The sequence below is a fragment of the Cornus florida genome, unplaced genomic scaffold, assembly GCF_030987335.1.
Source record: "Cornus florida cultivar Cherokee Brave unplaced genomic scaffold, ASM3098733v1 CherokeeBrave_3.0.0_Hap2_Chr11, whole genome shotgun sequence".
NCBI lineage: Eukaryota > Viridiplantae > Streptophyta > Magnoliopsida > Cornales > Cornaceae > Cornus > Cornus florida.
Window position 1 is genome coordinate 65,101,329 of NW_026775581.1, and position 21,405 is coordinate 65,122,733.

General features: G+C 40.5%; 1 protein-coding gene, 1 long non-coding RNA gene and 1 pseudogene across 2 annotated transcripts; 2 read left to right on the top strand and 1 right to left on the bottom strand.

Annotated features, from left to right (window-relative positions):
• Nucleotides 1-142: 142 nt before the first annotated feature.
• On the top strand, nt 143-6,989 carry LOC132281208 (uncharacterized). The gene is made up of 3 exons (XM_059782935.1): nt 143-168; nt 336-1,776; nt 6,514-6,989. Exons 1-2 carry the CDS (start codon nt 143-145, stop codon nt 1,435-1,437), a joined length of 1,128 nt encoding a protein of 375 aa, XP_059638918.1. The 3' UTR covers nt 1,438-1,776; nt 6,514-6,989.
• A 9,882-nt stretch (nt 6,990-16,871) lies between these two features.
• On the top strand, nt 16,872-18,411 carry LOC132282655 (uncharacterized). The gene is made up of 3 exons (XR_009471817.1): nt 16,872-17,169; nt 17,476-17,539; nt 18,289-18,411. It is a non-coding gene; the product is annotated as an uncharacterized LOC132282655 (long non-coding RNA).
• LOC132282654 (cytochrome P450 71A8-like) lies at nt 18,314-21,161 on the bottom strand (annotated as a pseudogene).
• Between the last annotated feature and the right edge of the window lie 244 nt (nt 21,162-21,405).

The window sequence follows — 21,405 nt, forward strand, 5'->3', positions numbered from 1 at the left end:
AGGATGGCGGGTAGAGGCCTACCTAGAATTGCATGGGGAGTTGAGTTATTTGCTTACTTGTTTAATTGCTTACGTGATTGCATGCTTATATGTTTATGTGTTAAGGTGTTTAATTATTTGAAAGGCATGCTTAATTGTTTAAATGCTTATATCATTACGTGTTAAGTGGTTAATGTTGTTGTATATTATTATGATTATGTTTATCCTTAGTTGGGTATTTTGGAAGTATGGAAAGTGTTTATGTGTTTCCATTCTTGTCAAATCATTCGTGTGAGGACTCCGTTCTCGTGCGTATTTTAGTGTCATCGTAATTGATCCGTTTCCTTTTCTTATAGCTTCTTGGCAACACGAAGGGATCCCGGGGAAAGTTCTAGCTCCAATCCCGTGGAAAGGGATCAGGAGCAAGTTGAGGAAGATATCTTATTGCGTGATTTGGTCCCACCAAGAGAGGGACAAGCGAGGGGGACTATTGATCCACCTTTTCAGATGAATAGGGAACAAATTAGGTTAGCCATTCAAGAGGCTATTTTTGATGCATATCGACCGACAGGTGCGTCATCGTCACAGTTTGTGCCACCACCGGCTCCACCACCACCACCTCCGAAGACAAATGAGCTAGATGATACTCTTTCTCACATTGCCAGGTTCGTGAAGTTGATGCCAACCTTGTTTGAGGGTGGTCCAGATCCGCTTGTTGCGGACAGTTTCCTGGATAAGGTGGAGAAGCATATTAATGCCATGAATTTGGCAACGGACAAGTTGAAGATCACATTGGCGACTTACAATTTTGTAGGCGATGCTGAGATTTGGTGGAAGACCGTTTCTCACACCCATAATCTGGATACTATGACATATGCTACATTCAAGAAGTTGTATTATGAGAAGTACTTTCCAGTGCCTAAGCGGAGGGAACTAAAGAAGGAGTTTGATGGGTTAAAGCAAGGAAGTATGACAGTTACAGAGTATGAAAACAAGTTTACATCACTTTTGAGATTTGCACCGGGAATTGCTAATGATGAAGAAGAAAAGATAGAGAAATTTGTTGATGGCCTTGATCTTACCATTAGGCCAATTGTAGCTGCTTCAGAACCGACAGAGTATGCAAAAGCAGTGCGAAAGGCTTTAGTGGTTGAGGCTGAGAGTAAGGACAACAAGGTTATCAAGGAGTCCTACAAGCACAACAGGGGTATGAGTACTTTCTCCGAAGGTCAATCAAGTAAGAAGCAGAAGCATGAGCAGTCAGGGTTCAGGGGACAGCAGCCAGTTAGATCTGCACCCACAGCTTCAGTGTCCATGGGGTCTTCTAGACCGAATGTTACTTGTTTCAGATGCGGGCAGTTGGGACATTACAAGTCCCAATGCACTCAGACACAGGTAGCTCGGATGATTTGTTTCAAGTGTGGGCAGCCAGGGCATCACAAGTCCCAGTGTACTTAGATTTAGGTGGCGTCTGGTGGATGTTTCGGGTGTGGCCAGCCGGGCCATAGGTGAAAGATTGTCCACAGCGGGGCAGTGGTTTGGGCAGAGGTGGAGGTTCACAGCAGAGGCAGATGCAGTCTGCCACAGTTCAGTCAGGGTTTCAACCACCACCACCACCTCAGCCGTCTCAGCCAGCTATGTCAACCCAGAGTTCTCGACTTGGTAGGGGAGCTTCCTCGAGTGCACCTACTCAGCAGTCTGGCTATCAGACAGGCAGTTCCCAGGGGCAGAGGACCCAGGGTCGCGTGTTTGCACTCACTCCAGCCAAGTCACCATCCAGTTCTTCAGTTGTTAGGGGTATGTTTCTTGTGTCCCATTCTTGGGCTCGTGTATTGTTTGATTTTGGTGCTTCTTATTCATTCATTGCTTCATCATTTGCACGGGCATTGGGTTTAGAGGTCAGTCAGTTAGACAGACCGCTTTGTGTTGACATGCCTATCGGGGTTTTAGTTGCTCTTAGTAGAGTTTGTAGGAGTTATTCCATCACAATTGCCGAACGTGTTCTTGAGTTCGATCTCATCCTTCTCGAGATGACGGGATTTGATGTCATTCTTGGGATGGACTGGTTGTCATCCTTCAGAGCTGTCATTGATTGTTTCAGGGGCAGAGTTTCAGTGTGTACCCCGGATGGGGATTGTTTCTGTTTTGTGGGAGATCGGTGTGATCCTCTCACTCATTCATTTTATGGTGTTAGGGGTCGAGATCGGCGGACATTATTCTTGGCTAGTCTTTTCGCCGATGATGACGTTAAGTTTTATGGGGTTGATTGCGGACATTATTCTTGGCTAGTCTTTTCGCCGATGATGACGTTAAGTTTTATGGGGTTGATTATCCAGCAGTTGTGCATGATTTTCTAGATGTGTTTCCAGAGGACTTGACTGAGTTGCCTCCACACCGAGAGGTGGAATTTGCTATTGATTTGATGCCTGGTACCGCATCAATCTCTATGGCACTGATTGAATTAGAAGAATTGAAGAAATAACTTGATGATTTGAGGATGAAAGGCTTTATCCGACCGAGTGTGTCACCGTGGGGTGCACCGGTCTTGTTCGCTAAGAAGAAAGATGGTTCTTTGAGGTTGTGCATTGATTACCGAAAGTTGAATCATGCCACCATCAAGAACAAGTATCCTTTACCAAGGATAGATGATTTATTTGATCAGTTGAGGGGAGCCAATTGTTTTTCGAAGATTGACTTGAGGTCGGGCTATTATCAATTACGGGTTAGAGAGGAGGATATTCCAAAGACCGCGTTTCGTACGCGGTATGGACATTACGAGTTTCTTGTTATGCCTTTTGGTTTAACCAATGCGCCGACGGCATTCATGGATTTAATGAACCATGTCTTCCACGATTACTTGGATCAGTTTGTGGTAGTTTTTGTGGATAATATTCTTGTGTATTCACGGACTCGGGAAGAGCACGAGGTCCATTTGGGTATAGTGTTGCAGATTCTACGGGAGCACCGTTTGTATGCCAAGTATGAAAAGTGTGAGTTTTGGCTACAAGAGGTGAAATTTTTGGGACATGTTGTCTCGGAAGGTGGGGTTTCAGTTGATCCTTCAAAAATAGAAGCAGTTTTGAGTTGGGAGCAACCCAAGAATGTCTTTGAGATCCGGAGTTTCCTTGGCCTAGCGGGTTATTATCGGAGATTTGTGAAGGATTTTTCCCGTTTGGCAGCTCCTATGACCAGATTGACCAGGAAAGGGATCAAGTTTGCATGGAATGAGGCCTGTGAGTCATCCTTTCTAGAGTTGAAAACAAGGTTGACTATGGCTCCGGTGTTGGTGATACCTGAGCGTGGCTTAGGTTATGTGATCTATTGTGACGCCTCACGTGATGGTTTGAGTTGTGTACTGATGCAAGATGATAGAGTAGTGGCTTATGGGTCTCGACAGTTGAAGACTCACGAGCTTAACTACCCTACTCATGACTTAGAGTTAGCGGCAGTTATATTTGCTTTGAAGTGTTGGAGACACTATTTGTATGGTGAGAGATTTGAGGTGTTCTCGGACCACAAGAGTCTCAAGTACCTTTTCTCCTAAAAGGACTTGAACAACAGACAGAGGCGATGGGTTGAATTCTTAGAAGACTATAACTTTGAATTGCAGTATCATCCTGGCAAGGCAAATGTGGTAGCTGATGCTTTAAGCCAGAAATCTCGTGGGACTTTGGCTAGTTTAGCCATTCGGAAATGGAAAATGCTGGAAAATTTGGCTGAAATGGGATTGTATTGTTTTGATGATGATGATGATGGCAGTGAGTCAGTATTCTTGTTTAGTCTCGTGGCTCAACCCACTCTTGTTAAATGGGTGATTGAGTCACAGAGACAGGATTCAGCTTTGGATGCCATTTACACTTTGATCTCCAGTGGCGAGATCGTCAAGGATTGGACCTTACATGCAGATGGAGGTCTACGGTTTAGGGGTTTGTTGGTTGTTCCGACAGTTTGTCGTGAGGACATCTTACGGGAGTTTCATACTTCCCGCTTTGCAGTTCATCCGGGTGGTACCAAAATGTATCACAATTTGAGACGTCAGTATTAGTGGAATGGAATGAAGAATGATGTTGCACAGTTTGTAGCTAAGCGCCTTACCTGTCAGCAGGTGAAGGCCGAGCACCAGAGACCAGCTGGTTTATTGCAGCCGTTGCCGGTAGCGCAGTGGAAATGGGAGGAGATTGCAATGGATTTTGTGACAGGTCTTCCTAGGTCATGGAGGGGAAATGAAGCCGTATGGGCCATTATCGATAGATTGACCAAGACGGCTCACTTCTTGCCTATTAAGGCAACAGATGACGCAGAGACACTCGGTGTACTTTATGTGAAAGAGATTGTGAGATTGCACGGAGTTTCAGTGGCTATTGTGTCGGATAGGGATGCTAAGTTCACCTCGAAGTTCTGGGAAGGACTTCAAGCAGCGTTTGGCTCAGCGTTGCACCTTAGTACTGCATTTCATCCACAGACGGACGGCCAGTCGGAGCGTACCATCCAGATCTTGGAGGATATGCTTCGAGCCTGTGTACTTGACTTGGGTGGTAGTTGGGAGGATCACCTTCCACTTATTGAGTTTGCCTATAACAATAGTTATCAGGCGAGTATTCAGATGGCTCCATTTGAGGCATTGTATGGTAGACCTTGTAGGTCTCCTGTCTGTTGGACTGAGGTGGGCGAGACAACCGCCTTAGGACCCGACATTGTACTCGAGACTACCGAGAAGATTAAGCTGATCAGACAAAGATTGCTTACAGCTCAGAGCCGACAAAAGAATTATGCAGATAGGCGGAGACGACCGCTATCCTTTGAGGTGGGAGACCATGTTTTTCTTCGGGTTTCTCCAAGGAAGGGGTTGATGAGGTTCGGGAAGAGTGGCAAGATGTCGCTACGATTTATTGGACCTTTTGAGATCTTGGACCGCGTAGGAGAGGTTGCCTACAGACTAGCATTGCCACCACAGATGGACAGGGTTCATAATGTCTTTCATGTGTCGATGCTACGGAAGTACGAGCCAGATCCATCTCATATTTTAAGTTGGGTTGATGTGGACATTGATGTGGATGTTTCCTATGAAGAGGGACCAGTTTAGATTCTTGACACACAACAGAAGGTGTTAAGGAAAAAGACGATATCGTTGGTAAAGGTTCCTTGGAAACATCATGGAGTTGAGGAGGCTACTTGGGAGCTCGAACAGGAGATTCGCTCCAAGTATCCAGAGTTGTTTTCTCCCTCAGGTATGGCCTGATTTCGGGGACGAAATCTTTTAAAGTTGGGGAGAATGTAATGTTGTGATATATATGTATATATATATAATTGAGGTTAAAAGAAAAAGAAATAAAACAAGTGGGCCCCACCACTATTAAAAACATCAAAAAGGCCATAAGGCCATTACAGATGCTCTCTCTCGGCAGTTTCCAAGTTCTCTCTCTGGACCATTTGTTTTATTTTTTGCTTTCACCATTCAAACCTTGATCTTGCTTTTTCCTTTGGGAATTTGGTAGAACATTGTGAAGCAAAATTGTTGAGCTCGTCGAGGCCTTCAATTTGATAGGAACCAATCATCATTTGGTGCACTCCAAGGAGTTCAAAATTCTAGGGTTCTTGGGCTTGGATTTGGGGATTTTGGGAGTTTTCACTTCCATTAAGGTAGGGGTGTTCTAATCTACAATTTCTTGGCCTTTGGTAAATTTTTCTTCTTAAATTTGATTCTAAGCATGCTAAATTATAATTACTTAGCTTGTTATTGTTGTAGTTCTTTGTAATTATAATGATAATTGTGCTCCTTGTGTTATTTGAGTTCATATAAATGAGCATGCTTAGTGTTTAATGTGTTGTATGTTTCCATGATTATTTATTTATTTATTGTCTTGAAGAAAAATGGATGCTATGGTCATAAATAAATAAAGGAAATGAATGTTTAGAAATTTTCATTAAATTGTGATGATAATGTAAATGGAAATATGTGAAAGTATATAGTTAAATTAATGATTTGAAGCATGAAGTATTCATGCATCCATTGGGAAAGAGAAAGGGGGAAAAATAATTGTTAGAACAAATAAAAATTATTTTGGGGAAAATATTTTCTAAAAGTGTTGTGAAAACCGGACGCCTAGGAGGATCCTAGTGGTTCGTGATGTTGGTGTAGTCTAGAAGGGAATGTAGTTGAGTTAACTAGGCCGGGTGCGATGCCTTGGAGATGCCTTATGGTCGTGGATAGTTAACCAACTTTCCTTTCGTGACACCATGGAGGTGCCTTGGGTCGGACTACACTAACGGTTTGGTTGTTGAAACGGAATTGTTTCGGAAATGGGGAGTGACATTTGTATAACATTGCACTTCATGACATCGTGGTAAATTTGTGATTGGTTGATATTTGTTATATACTTGTTATTGTGGTTGAGAATGTGTGTTTTCCGATGGCATGATCCCGTTCACTTTTTATCTATTCATTGTATAGATTCACGGGGACATAAGAAGTGTGTCTTAGACACTTCCTACTGAGTTTATGCTCACCCCCTTATTTTTAACATTTTTTTTCAGGATATGGAAAAGAGGTGGCGGACAACGGTCCACCACAGGTTTAGATGAGCTTGAAAACCCATTCTATTTTGTTATCTTTTGTATTAGACTCTAATATTTTGTAAATGTAATATTAACTACCTTGTGACACTTTAGCTTAATTAGTATGATGTTGTAAGTTATGGACTTTTAATTCTAGCTACATTTTATGGACAGTAATTTGATGTAACTTAAATGGGTTCCATGTTTGGATGAGATGGAGGAACGGGACTTTTGTATGTATGTAACTATTTTGGGAATGTAGTATAATATTTGAATTGTGCGTTGGGACAGGATAAGTTAGATTTAAGACCCAGTGAGGCCATTGCATTTATTTTTTGTATTTCTACAGGTTGTTGAGGGACATTTTCTGTGGAAGTCATGCCGAAATTTTTATAGATTTTTATTATTATTTTAGTATCTTTTCGAGTCGTTACATATTTTATGGTATTGTTGAGGTTGTAAAGAAGTTTAAGGGGGCATCTTTGTTATTTTAGTCTCATGGACCAACCTAGAATGTTCTAGATACCAAAAAGGATGGCTTCATTTTTTACCCATTCTTTTCTTTTCCTTCAGCAGACATGTTTTTCCTCTCTCTATATTGCTCTTTTCCTTCTCTCTAGAATTTCTTCATGCTAGAAGAAGATTTGGCTTAAGCCGGAGTTAACAAATTATAGATCACTGCAAGAGCTACGTTTTGGTACTGATATTACAAGCTTTTGGTGGGATTTGAGTTCGGAGCTTGGAGCTTGGGTTAATATCTTGAGGTAGGGGAAGTCTAAACTATGAATTCCTATGGTTTTAGTGAGTTTCCTATGTGTTCTCTACATGTAAATCTTGTTGGTGTGAGCATGTTTAGTTTGTCCAGTATTGAGTTGTGAAGCATGATTTGTTGTTGATCTACATGATTGGTGATGAAATGATTGAGAATTTGTGAAAATTCATGTATGATGTTGTGGCTGGTATTCCCATGATCCCTTTTCCTGATCTCCTCTTTTTTGGTTGCGGCTCACGGGATTTTTAGGAATGTATTTTAGACTTTTTCCTACTAAGCTGTTGAGCCCACCCTATTATCATTAACATTTTTCAGGAATTCTAAGACAAGCCAGAAAATGATGTGCATCCATGGACACCGATGTAGCTAGAAATTTATTTCATTTTATTTATATTAAAGCTATGTAAATTTTGGCCAGGGAGGCCTCATCCTTGTATTTAATTCTTTTTAATTGTATAAAATGAGACTATGTAATTATTTCATGATGAATGGGTAATAGAGTTAAGTTTTGATCAGTTGTAGATGCCTTTCATTTTTAAATGTCATGTTTATTGACATGAATTTGGGTTCGGTTGCACATCAAGTTGATTATCAAGTTCAGCTCATTAAGAATCTAGGGTTCTGGACTACCAGGCTATAGATAGCAGATAACCAGGGCCTGTCGGCCGGCTGACAAGGAAAACCAGCTGACCGGTAGAGCCACCCGAGGGCTGAACCTCTCCTTCAGCCAAGGGCTGAACCTTTCTTTCAGCCGAGGGTTGAAGGGCTGAACCTCTCCTTCAGCCGAAGGCTGAACCTTTCTTTCCGCCAAGGGCTAAAGGGCTAAACCTTTCCGTCAACCGAGGGCCGAACCTTTCTTTCTGAACGGGGGCCGAACCTTTCTTTCCGAACTACTGAGGGCCAAACCTTTCTTCCGAACGGCCGAGGGCCGAACCTTCATTTCCGAACGACCGAGGGCCGAACCTTCCTTTCCGAACGGTTGAAGGCCATTCTCTCCTAACGGCTGAGGGTTGAACCATCTAAGGTCAGAACGACCGAGCCATTCTAGGTTAGAACGACCGAACCATGTAGGTCAGAACGACCGACCTTGTATATTAGACTGACCGACCATATGTTGAACGGTTATGGTCTGTTAGCTGACCCTTCCTCTTTGACCTATGCATCTGACCCTCTTTGTAAGGTTGTGTCTTAGAGCATTTAGACAATAGATTGACTCGTCTGATAGTCATGGACACAGAAAATGGATGGTATGACTTAGTTGACCTCGGGTTCGGGTGAGGACCCAGTTAACGGTTCGAACCCACGGGTTCAAGTCGTTACAAAATAAGTATCAAAGTTTTAGGTTCAAACACCTAAGGACGACGGGTAGGGTCGACCTAGTGAGGTTAGAGTTGGATTTAACGTGATTGCACACTTATGTTGTTGTTGTTTATTCAGTTTATTTAGTTCAAAAGCATGATTAATTGTTATATGTTTGTATACGAGTTGATTTTATAATTTACAAACTCACGAATAAAATAAAGCATGCTAAATGATAAGCTATTTATTGTTATTAAGTCGTTGATTGATTAATGTAAAGGCATGCCTATTTGCCAAATGTTTACATGAAATTATTTGTATGATTAATGAAATGGTTATATTTGTTTAAAGCATGCCTAATTGTATAACGTTAAACGTTTATGTGTAACTAATTATATGATTAAGTTTACTTGATATATGCTTGATTCATTACGTGGTTAATTGTTAACTGTTACTGTTGATGAAAGCATGCTTAGTTGACTACGTGCTTAACTGTTAAATGTTTAGTGTTATTAAAAGCATGTTATACAAGTTCTTATTACAATTAGTTGGGCATGATAGTTATGATCCTATTCTGGGATGTAGTTGCATGCTGAGGTTCACGTTGTGGTTGTTCATCCACTAAGGAGTGGATGTATACATGACTTGTTGGTTTCATTGTTGACGGGTTTGAGTGTTTGGGACAGTGTTGTATGTTGAGTTGCGGAAGGTTTTGATCCACATAAGTGAGGGGCTTGATTACTTCTACATTTCTGAATGTTTAGTTCTTATTGAACGATTGGTGTGAGCACCGTAGCTCGTGGATTGAGCTACTTTATGTATTCTTGTTTTGATCATTTGGTTATCATTGTAAAATCGTGTTTGAAGACTACGTGACGTGATGGATTCGAATGAAGTTGGACAGCGAGCAGGTGAAGGGCCATCCCAACCAGACAGGGTTTTGATGGGAGAAGACCGAGATAGAGAGGTGGATAATGATCCACAAGTACCGGAGGACGAAGTTCTAGTAGCAAGGGATGTAGCCTCAGCCTTTCAGAATTTAGCGAGTACCACAGCTCCTCAAGTGGTACCACAACCGACTATTCAGCCGCAAAAGACGGAGATGGAGTGGAATCTTGGGTACCTGCTTCAATTTAACATACTCATGAAAATAGTATTTGAGGGAGGTCCAGACCCATTAGTTGTAGGCGATTGGTTAGATGAAGTTGAAAAGCATTTCAAGGCAATAGTTGTGCCCGATGATTGGTTGAAGATCACCTTAGCTATGTACAAGTTTGTTAGTAATGTGGCAGTGTAGTGGAAGACCATGACTAACGCGCATGGTATTGACAGTATGAGTTGGGATGCATTCAAGAGTCTTTTCTTTAAAAAGTATTTCCCACAGACTAAGAGACGGGAATTGACGATGTAGTTTGATAGTCTCAAGCAAGGTGACATGTCAGTAACGGAGTATGAGAATAAGTTCACTTCTCTCTCACGTTTTGCTTCGGATGTGTTAGGAAACGAGGAGGAGAAGACATGGCGTTTTGTGTACGGCCTAAATCGTTCTATTAGGTTGGGGTTGACACTTTTGGGATTAAAGAATTATTTGGAAGCGGTTATGAAAGCACTGATGGCAGAAGTAGAAGCCAAGGATTGGCAAAAGAGGAGTGGTACTGTGGGTTCTCAGGAATGAGGTACTAATGTGGGTACTTCTTCCAGGAGTCAGGATAGGAAGAGGCACAGATGTGCTTCACTATTTTCTCAGGAGCAGCAAATGGCAAGTGCTACTCTTATTGTTGGTGTTTCTTCAGAGCCTTCTAAGACAAGTTTGGTGTGTTACCACTGTAAGCAGGCAGGACACCGCAAGGCGAAGTGTCCTCTTGATAGACCTAGTTCCGTAGTTTGTTTTCGGTGTGGTTAATCGGGCCACATGAAGAGGGATTGTCTATAGAGGAAATGAGATATTATTATGATTGATTCTTTTGTAACGAGGGATACCTGTGAGATTAGGCAGTTGTCTGTACACAATTGTGAGTTTTATAATGGGGGTTACCTGTGACTGTTGTAACGGGGGATACCTGTGAGTCATGTCAGTTGTAACGAGGGACACCTGTGAGCTGGCATGTGTTGTAACGGGGGATACTTGTGAGTCATGTCATGTTGTAACGGGGGCTACTTGTGAGTCATGTCGTGTTGCATGGTCACCTGTGAGTCATGTTTCATTATTGTCTGTGAGTCATATCAGACTGCACAATAATTTGTCAGTCGTGTTGCATAGTTACCTGGGAGTCATGTCGTATTATCATATATGCATCTTGTCATGTTGTTGTCAGTGCATTGTGTCGTGTTGTAATGGAGGCAACTTGTGAGTCGTGTCATGTCGTAACAGGGGATATCTGTGAGTCTGGTACAGTAACGGGGGTTACCTGTGACTGTATAACGGGGGATACCTGCGAGGTCTGTAGCGGAGGATACCTGCGAGTTCTGTAACGGGGGATACCTGCGAGTTTGGGTGTGACATGAGGTACCTGCACACAGTTATTCTGGTAAGGGGGGTTAAATGTGAGTTTGGATAGATGCCTGTTCACTTTGTGCAGTGTCGGGTTCATTTGTGCCAGGATAGAGGACATATCTCGTAGTGTGGTTCCGGACTGAGTGATGTTGATGATACTTAGTGTGAGCCCTTGGGGCAGGATATGGATCGAGCAGTTTTGTACGAGTCTTAAGTTGTAATGATGTACCAGTTGTGACTGTTATTTATTAAGGCAATGATGTATTTGAGAGACTATATGAATATTCCAGACAGTTTTATTGGATAATGATGTGTATTTTATGAGCAGTTGAGCTCTTATGCACTGGTTTTAATAAGGGATTGATGACAGAAGGGTTTTATCCATGCTACTTTAAAGGTTATTGATGTAGTGGTCAGTATTTCCTAGTTGTTTTTACGAATGAAAGGTTTAGAATTTCACTTGTTAAAGTTCTTTTTCGGGCAAGATGAGACACGATGTCTTAGAATTTGCTGTTTAGCCCTAGAGTTTTAGGAAGGGACACTGTTCTCTTATACGTATGGATGTTAAGGTGTACAAGTTGTTTCGTCTCCGTTTAGTTCCTCTTCCTTGGCATAGCTTATGCAAGGTATCGATAAATGCGTGTTCTGTTCTGTTGCGGTAGAAGGACTTAATCTCTCTTCTTCTTATGTTGGCCCTGGCAAGGACTTTGTCATCAGTGAGTTTTGTATCTCCATATAGGAGTTGTGCGTGTCCGTGGGCGAAAGAACTTTTTAGAGTTCTCTCTTTGATGAGGATTCCGAGTGAGGGTTTGTTCTGGATCATTCGACTTACCTCCACAGTAGGAGGTAAAGTCCTTGGTTTTGGGGGAATTATTCTGAGAAGTTGTGACCGATGCGATGTGAGACATGACTTATTTACCGGTGTGTACATTTTCTTAGGGTCTTGGAGCTAGCAGTGGAGCCTAGTAACTGTAATTTGACTCGTGTGTTAAGGATGGTTGGACTGTGTGTCTAGAGTTAAACGTGGAAGTTGGTGCATAGGTGTACTTGAGGATTAAACCTGAGGACAAGAACGACGTTGGTGTTAAGGTCGGATGGATGATGGGAATAACCTAGCCAACCATTTTTCTGAGTCAGTCTTTCCTTAACACAATGTCAGGTCGAAGGTCAATGATCATTGATTTTAGTATACTTAGTGACAGTTAGAGTACGGTGTTGTGTGTTGCATACGTATGGTAGTACAATCCCATTTTAGAGTGAGTTTCACTTGGGGTTGATGGTATTATTTGTACGTGTTCAGCTGACTTGTCGTGGATGGTGATGCATTCGGTATGGGACTACGTGTCCAAGGAGTTTCAGTTGTTGGATCAGTTGATCCTTGAGTTATGTTGATGGGTTGTTTTCCTGGGTACCGATTTTTTCTATTTTTTATTTTCTGGAATTTAATTGATTTTTTGGATTTTTTAATCCTTTCCTCGTTTGGCGTCCCACGTGGGCCCCGAAGGGCATTTTGGTCATTTTGAGCCGAGGGTTTTAGAAGTGTGTGATCGGTTTGAGATTCGATCACTAATAAATCAACCATTTTGCAATAGCACAAATCATTGTAAAATAGGGCTATTGTTCGGGTAAGTCGAATCACAGGGATTGCTAGTTTATGGCAACTAAGGTGTCTAAAATTACTTTTAGAATGATGAAGGGGTATAGAGTTTTGTTTAGGTTGTCACTAAAATTAGGAATTGAAAAATGCATAAAACAATAATGTGCTAGGAAGTAAAGAGATAAAGACAATAAAGAAGGGACTAGGGAAGTGAATCTACTACCTATCAATAAGCATGCTAGGACATGATTTACTTGGGGAAATTACATATATATATGACCATGGAATGCAACAACACAAAATTGCTACATTACCTTCAAGAAATTTATGAAATCAATAGGCAAGAATAACCTATCAAAGCATTACATGTTTTGATTACCTAAACTAGGATGCAACCTTAGACATGCTCACTAAGCCAAAGATTATCAAGCCCTTAATCTCATAATATAAGCACATGAAATAGAAATCAAGAATAATCTATCAAATGAAGATATTTAACACTTTCATGAACTCATTTCCATTGTCACTATGAAAATGAAGCAATATAATCATGAGAGAAAATAATCTAAGACAAGATATTTAACTCAAAATGATCATTTATAGACATTGAAGTTCATTACATCATGTAAGGTGCTCTAGCTCATAGAAAAAACCATATATATACATTATACCCCAAAATTAAATCAAAACTAAGCAATGCTTACAAAATAGGGCTTCATCACCTCCTTAGATAAGGAGTTAGTTACCCATGGATACAAGGAATGAAGAAGAAGAAGAAGCCTCCACCTCCATTTTCGCACCTAAGGCTTCAAGAATACCCAAACCTTCCAAACTCACTATTTCTCTCTCTAACTTTGCACCAAATGTGAGATCCCCCAAAAATACAAGCTTCCAACCTCTTATCTAGGCAAAATCCTCCCTCCAATAACTCAATTTCGAGCTCCAACTACCCTAGAAGCCATAAGGACCACAGAAATTTCTTAGGGGACAAAATGCAGCTTGAAATCAGGAGCACGTGATCTGCTTTTTGCAGATCGGCGGGGGCCACTGGGCGATGGTGGGTGCCCGCGGGTCCTCAGAATCCAAGGAGCTCACTGGAGGTTTTGGCGGGCGCCAGCGGATCTGCGGCGGGCCCCCACGGTGCTGCGGTGGTGGCCCGCGGGGTTGCTACGGGCGCCCACGGGAACAAAGGGCTACTGGAGGTTTTGGCGGGGGCCTGCGGAGCTTAGCTGCAAAACCTTCATTCCTCTCTTGAGCCACTTTGAGCCGATCTGCTGATGCGGTTGTCGTCCTGAGCACTATACCGCAAACTTCACACATATGATGACTCAAGAAGCTTGGCCCAAAAGATGGTCCCCAGCAATGGCATACTTTGATTCTTCAAGAGTTTGTTAAAACCGTTCCTTAAACCTTATTCGGGGGAACCAACCTGAAAGTAGAAGAAAATAAACAAATAAAGCTAAACTATACATTATGATCAACTAATGGACTTAACTAATGCAAATAAGGGCGCTTGAATATGCAATATTCGGCGTTTATCAGTGTGTTTTATTTGTCATTCTAAGTCAATTAGAAATGACGGTTTCATTTTTAGAATTTTTCAGAAATCGAGATGATTTTTGGACTCGGGAACTTCTCCCGGTTTTCTTATCCTAAGGGAGGGGCATCATCGGCATTTCACATGTGTGTGTGTATTTATATTCATGTATGTATGTTATATTAGTGGTATTAAGTAGATGGTGATATTTTATGGCATTGTTGAGGTTGCAAAGAAGTTTAAGGGGCATCTTTGTTATTTTAGTCTCATGGACCAACCTAAATGTTCTAGAGACCAATAAGGATGGCTTCATTTTTGACCCATTCTTTTCTTTTCCTTCGGCAAACATGTTTTTCCTCTCTTTATTTTCTCTCTCTATATTGCTCTTTTCCTTCTCTCTAGAATTTCTTCATGCTAGAAGAAGATTTGGTTTAAGCCGGAGTTAGCAAATTATAGATCATTGAAAGGGCTACATTTTGGTACCGGTATTACAAGCTTTTGGTGGGATTTAAGTTCGAAGCTTGGAGCTTGGGTTGCCATCTTGAGGTAGGGGAAGTCTAAATTACGAATTCCTATGATTTTAGTGAGTTTCCTATGTGTTCTTTACATATAAATCTTGTTGGTGTGAGCATGTTTAGTTTTGTCCAGTATTGAGTTGTGAAGCATGATTTGTTGTTGATCTACATGATAGGTGATGAAATGATTTGAGAATTTGTGAAAATTCATGTATGATGTAGTGGCTAGTATTCCCATGATTTTTTTTCCTGATCTCCTCTTCTTTGGTTGCGGCTCACAGGATTTTTAGGAATGTATTTTAGGTTTTTTCCTACTGAGCTGTTGAGTTTACCCTATTATCATTAACATTTTTTAGGAATTCTGAGACTAGCCGAAAAATGATGTGCATCTATGGACACTGATGTAGTTAGGAATTTATTTCATTTTATTTATATTAAAGCTATGTAAATTTTGGCCAGGGAGGCATCATCCTTGTATTTAATTCTTTTCAATTGTATAAAATAAGACTATATAATTATTTCTTGATGAATGGGTAATAGAGTTAAGTTCTGATCAATTGTAGATGCCTTTCATTTAAAAATGTCATGTTTATTGACGTGAATTTGGGTTCGGCTGCACATTAAGTTGATTATCAAGGTCGGCTCATTAAGAGTCCAGGGTTCTGGACTACCAGGTTGCAGATAGCAGCTATCCAGGGCCAGTCGGCCGGCTGACAAGGAGAACCAGCTAATTGGCAGAGCCACCCGAGGGCTGAACCTCTCCTTCAGCCGAGGGCTAAACCTTTCTTTCAGCCAAGGGATGAAGGGCTGAACCTTTCCTTCAGCCGAGGGCGACCCTTTCTTTCTGAACGACTAAGGGCCGAACCTTTCTTTCCGAACGGCCGAGGGCCGAACCTTTCTTCCAAACGGCCGAGGGCCAAACCTTCCTTTCCGAATGGCGGAGGGCCGAACCTTCCTTTCTGAACGGCTGAGGGCCGAACATTTCTTTCCGAACGGCTAAGGGTCGAACCATCTGAGGTCAGAACGACCGAGCCATTCTAGGTCAGAATGACCGAACCTTGTAAGTCAGAACGACCGACCATGTGCTGAACGGTTATGCTCTGTCAGCTGACCCTTCCTCTTTGACCTATGCATCTGACCATCTTTGTAAGGTTGTGTCTTAGAGCATTTGGACAATGGATTGACTCGTCTGACAGTCATGGACACAGAAGATGAATGGTATGACTTGGTTGACTACGGGTTCGGGTAAGGACCCAATTAACGGTTCGGACCCACAAATTCGGATCGTTACAAATCATATACCCTTTTCCTAACAAAACCCAAACTTCATAAATCACAAAAACAAAAGGAAACATAATAATAACAATAGCAAGTGGATTTCTTAGTTTGCATTGTGAGGTTTGCTCGTGGCTATCTATATATACGGAAAGAGGAGAAGAAAAATGGATGCCAAAGAAATGAAGTCAGTAGCGGCTCCATCATCAGAAAACTCGACAGATTTGTTTGTGTGTGTTCACCGACACTTATTTAAGCAGATAGCTCCTATATTGACATGTCCGTTAAATTTCAGTCAAATAAAAAATTTAAATGCCCAAACTACCCCTACCTGCATCACTTTAAAAGGTTTTCGATCTCTCTTTTTCTGTAACTGACGAAGACCACGTACAGCTTTACCTGTTACAAAGTTATTAACCTTCAATCACTAGAAACACTAGCAATTCATGTATAATATATATAGTTTATCTCCATTTTTCAACTGGAATCATAGCTTCATGAATGTATAAAATAAAATTTAAAAAATTACAGTGCCAATCATATACCCTTTTACTAACAAAACCCGAACTTCAAAAATCACAAAAACAGAAGGAAAATTAATAATAACAATAGCAAGTGGCTCCATTAGTTTGCTTTTTAAGGTTGGTTCGTGGCTATATATATATATGGAAAGAGAAGAGAAGAAAAATGGATGCCCAAGAAATGAGGTCGGTAGCAGCTCCATCAGTGCAGAAAATTATACACATATACAGAAATAAAATTAAATATCTATTTCAACTATTTCTTTATTTAATATACAATTTAAATTAAAAATAAAAATTTATTTCACAACTCAATTTACTAAGTTGTGAATTTAATTTTTATGCACTAGTTGAGGATGCAAGTACCCGGATATTCTATGCTCTCTCAATTTCACAACGCCAATAATTTGTGTCACGGGCAAAAGAGCTATCTTCAAATTTACCAACATTACCCGACCCGAATCGCGCTACCATCCATTACATTTGCACAAGTCACAACGGTCATCTTTCTTCATCAAGCTTCAATTCAAAACCCTAGCAAGTTGTCGCAGGCCATCTTCTTCTTCCTCATAATGGTCAATCCGAAGCCCTAGCAATTGGAAATTGCTTCGCAACCATACCGCAGGTATTCTTCCCTTTTCACAGCACGAATTTAGGCCATTGCATGTCATAATACGAATCAGCTCGATTTCATTATCAAATCCCTAAATTGTTTCGCACAGATGATGTATGAACTCATTGATTTATAATGAATTAAAGCAAACAAGTCGATTTCATTATCAAATCCCTAAATCGTTTCGCACTAATCAAGTAAAAACTTAGTGATTACTGTTATGCATGTCATTCTCATTACTGAAATTGCTTTCGCACAAATATTTTATGTATCTGCGTTCTTGACTGATGTAACTGGTAATGAATTTTTTGTTCACAGTTGTAAATTGAAATCGAAACTGTCCTACTTCAACTACACAATCTAACGATGGTGAAGATTTGAGGTATAAGAATATAATTTGTTGTTTTGGGAAAATAGCTTCTATCAAAGTACCAAAGTACAACCATAATAACAATAAGCGGAAGCTATAATATGTCTGTCCCACCAGAACATGTATTTTATGGGCATGGTAACTCTTTGATCTCTTGTTACTACAGATCTAATATGTATATGATTTGAGCTACCTGCGTACATTTTCGTTATCATTTCTATGGGTTGCCGGTTTGGGTTATGGTGGGTGAGTTCCCATATTGGCCAGGCAGGGTCCTTTGACATCCACATTTTACCATGGAACATTTTAGTTCCAGTGATGCAGTATCTGGTATTGTAGGTGATTTGATTAACATGAATTTCAAATTCCAAATTACTACAGTCAGTTGGATCCATTAAGCTCTTTCTAACAGTGATGATGTTTCATTTGTCACTTTTATTGATTGAGCTCTAAATATTATATCATTAACTGGGAAAATTGTTTACTGGGTTAGTCACCTTGACAGCATCTTGTATCCAAGTGCAATCTTTTTTCATGCTCCGTGTTCTATATAGAATTACATTCCAACATTCCTCTATCATATTTTAGACAAGATGAGTGTAACACAAACAAATGTGATAAGCCAAAAGGTTGTTTTTTTTTTTTTTTAGAATTTCAGTTAAATATTATCGAATGCACAATCTAATAATGCTTTAAGTTAATTGTACTTAGTCAATATTTTACACAATCTCTTTCTAAATATGTTTTATTCTCAAAAACAGGAAACATGCAACGAACATGCCAATGTCACAGATTACAGTAGCAAGAACATGGAGTTGCAACAGCAAGGAGAGGTATTCCTCTGCGGATTGTAACACCAGAGCATTCAGTCATGTCCAGATGTTCTACCTTGGCTCCACCAGGCAATGCCCAATCGAACTTGTGCATGAGATTTGCCAACACAAACTCATTGGTGGCCATTGCGAAGGAGGTCCCTCGGCAGCCCCTCCTGCCAGCTCCAAATGGAATCAATTCAAATTCGTGCCCTCTGAAATCTATAGATGAATTCAAGAACCTCTCAGGCTGAAACTCTTCAGGTTCAACCCATGACATGGGGTCCTTTCCGATTGCCCAAGCATTGATAATAACCAGTGTTCCGGCTGGAATGTCATAACCCATTAGTCTGACATCTTCGATCGCTTCAAGTCCGTGTAATGCGATAGGAGGATGCAAACGAACAGTTTCTTTGACCACTGCTTTAAGGCAGTGCATTTCCTCCAGATCATCTGCTGTTATGTGTGGTTTGCCTTCTCTGACTTCATTTTGCACATTATTCATGACTCTCGGGTGTCTTAATAGCTCTGTCATTGCCCATTCTAGGACTGTGAAGTGGTATCAGTTCCAGAAACAAAGATATCCTACAAGAATCAGAAGATAAAACAAATTAAGATGGTTAGTAAAGTTTGCTCAATATATGTCTGTATCCTTGATGTGAATATCCTTGCAACTAGCCATCATGCACACACACACAGAGGACAGACTTAAGAGTGAGAGAGACAATTCATGACATAAAATTAGTTGTCTCAATTATTAAATGATTTGCAGCTATATATCAATTAGATTTGTTTAGGGTTGTACTGGATTGGTCTTTTACTTAATACAGCCTAAAGAAATATTCAGAATGGATTGCTAATTTGTGCAAAGTCCACTATACACTATAGATAGATAAATCTCCATTACGTTTCAATTGGAAAATTTGAGACTTTTTTTTTTTCCCCTGTAAATCTAAAGTTGAGACTTGTTCAATGCTCTTTGCATTAAAAATTGATCTCACTAGATTGGATTAGATTTGTGAGGCTAGTTGAATATATCTGGTAACATCAAGTACTTTAACTGGTTTGCTCTATGTTTGGAAAGCTGGTCTTAAGTTGAAGCTAGTTCTTCTGAAATATATTTGCTGATTTCATTTGTATTCCTTTGCTGTTTTCTGATGTGGAAGTTTCATTTGTATTGTTTGATTAACATTCTTGTTTTGCTGATGAGTGGGTGTTGTGTTGTATCTTTCTGGTTTTTTATTAAACTTCTAATTTGACACACACACGCACACACACACACACGCACACACACACACAGAGATCCTCACCAAGATGAGATCTTTGATGCAATCTCTATCAACATCAATATTGTCTTTATGGATCCTAAGCAAAATATCAAGGAAATCCTCCCTCCCTGCCTTCTTCTTCAACTCTCTCGTTGCCATAACTCTTCCTTTTCAGGACATTCACACGCTCTTCAACTACTTGCTCCAGGAATTCATCAATCTCTTTTGCAACTCTGTCCACTTTGGCATAAAGACCAGTGACATGATTGATCCATCCAAGCCATGGAATGAAGTCCCCAACATCAAAGCTGCTCAACAACCCTGCGAAATCCTTCAATTGCAGCATAAAATTCTTCTCATCTCCCCATCCACTGTGCTTCCTCCCAAAAGCAATCCTGCATACCACATCATTCGTTAGCAGCGTGAACATTTCACTTAAATTCAATGGCGAGGATGAAGAAGACTTCCATCTTCTTCATCAGGAGGGCTGTTTCTTCTTCTCTGACATTATGAAAAGACTGAACTCTTCTATTACTTAGAAGCTGGAGTACAAATATGCTTTTCATCTGCCTCCAGAATTCACCATAAGGGGCCGTAATCACATCCTTGTAATTGTAGAGAAGCCGGTTAGCAATGTTCGATTTTGGGTTGTTTGAAAAGACAAGATCATGTGTTTTCATGATCTCTCAAGCAGTGTCAGCGGATGAGGCAACAAGTGTCGGCCTGCTGCCGAGGTGAATCAGCATGAGAGGCCTGTGTCGTTGAGATAAAGATCGGAGTGAGCGGTGAGCGGGCAAGTGCAGTTGGTGCAAGTTTCCTAAAATTGGGAGCTTTGGTGGTGAAGGTGGTAGGTGTTTGTTGGTAGTAGAAGTATTGAGGTGCCATGTCTTGATGAGGAATGCTATGAATAATAACGGAAGACAAGAGAAGAAAAATGGGTGCAAGAGAAATGAAGACACTAGCTGCTCCATCAGATTCAGATACAGAAAGCTAGACAGATCCCTTAGTATGCGTGTTAGAGCACTTGTTTTTAAACTAATGAAGATTTCTTTATGTGTCTGCATGAGATTAAAGTATTAAACAATATGTGAAGTCAGTAACTTCTCCTTCACAGAAAACTAGACACATCCCTTTTGTGTGCACGCCCACACTTGTTTTTAAACTAATGAGGATTTCATTGTTGTTGCGTTTGGGAACACCGAATCAGCGACTTGAATTTGGAATTGAAATTAATTTAGTTAAACTAGACATGACTTTGAATAGTATTTTATTGTTCAATTTTAGAGGAGAATCTCTCATAATATTTTGAAAACTATTTCTCTTTTTGCAAATATCATACTCTGTTAAATAATTAAACCAAACATGGCTATACTTTATAGGAATGGTTTAAACCCTTTGATCTCTTGTTACTGCAGATCTAATTTGTATATGATTTGAGATATCTGTGTAGCTTTTCGTTATCATGAATCTTAAAGCCAATACATGGTCGTATTTGATCCTATTCTTGCCCTTGCTAGTACTCTTTCTATTACATTATTCTAAACACAGCATACTGCATGCACGGATCGTTAAGGACGAAAATAAAAGAAAAAAAGTCTAGCAGGTTAAGTAGGGTTGCGATCAATTTGAAGGTACTTTTTTTTTTTTAGCGAAAGAAGTCAAATGGATTGATGAAGGTTACATGGAATAAATTGTTATTCTGTTCCTCCACAGAGAAACGTTTATTCCAATTTCTATGGGTTGAAAGAACCTGGAAATCAGTTGGGGTCAGGGTGTGCGAGTTCCCATATTGGTCAGG

Excerpts from the sequence above, each read along its gene's own strand:
- LOC132281208 (XM_059782935.1), top strand. The coding sequence starts at position 143 with ATGCTTATATCATTACGTGTTAAGTG. Across the intron at positions 169-335 it reads ATATCATTACGTGTTAAGTG|CTTCTTGGCAACACGAAGGG; the intron begins GTTAATGTTGTT and ends CTTTTCTTATAG.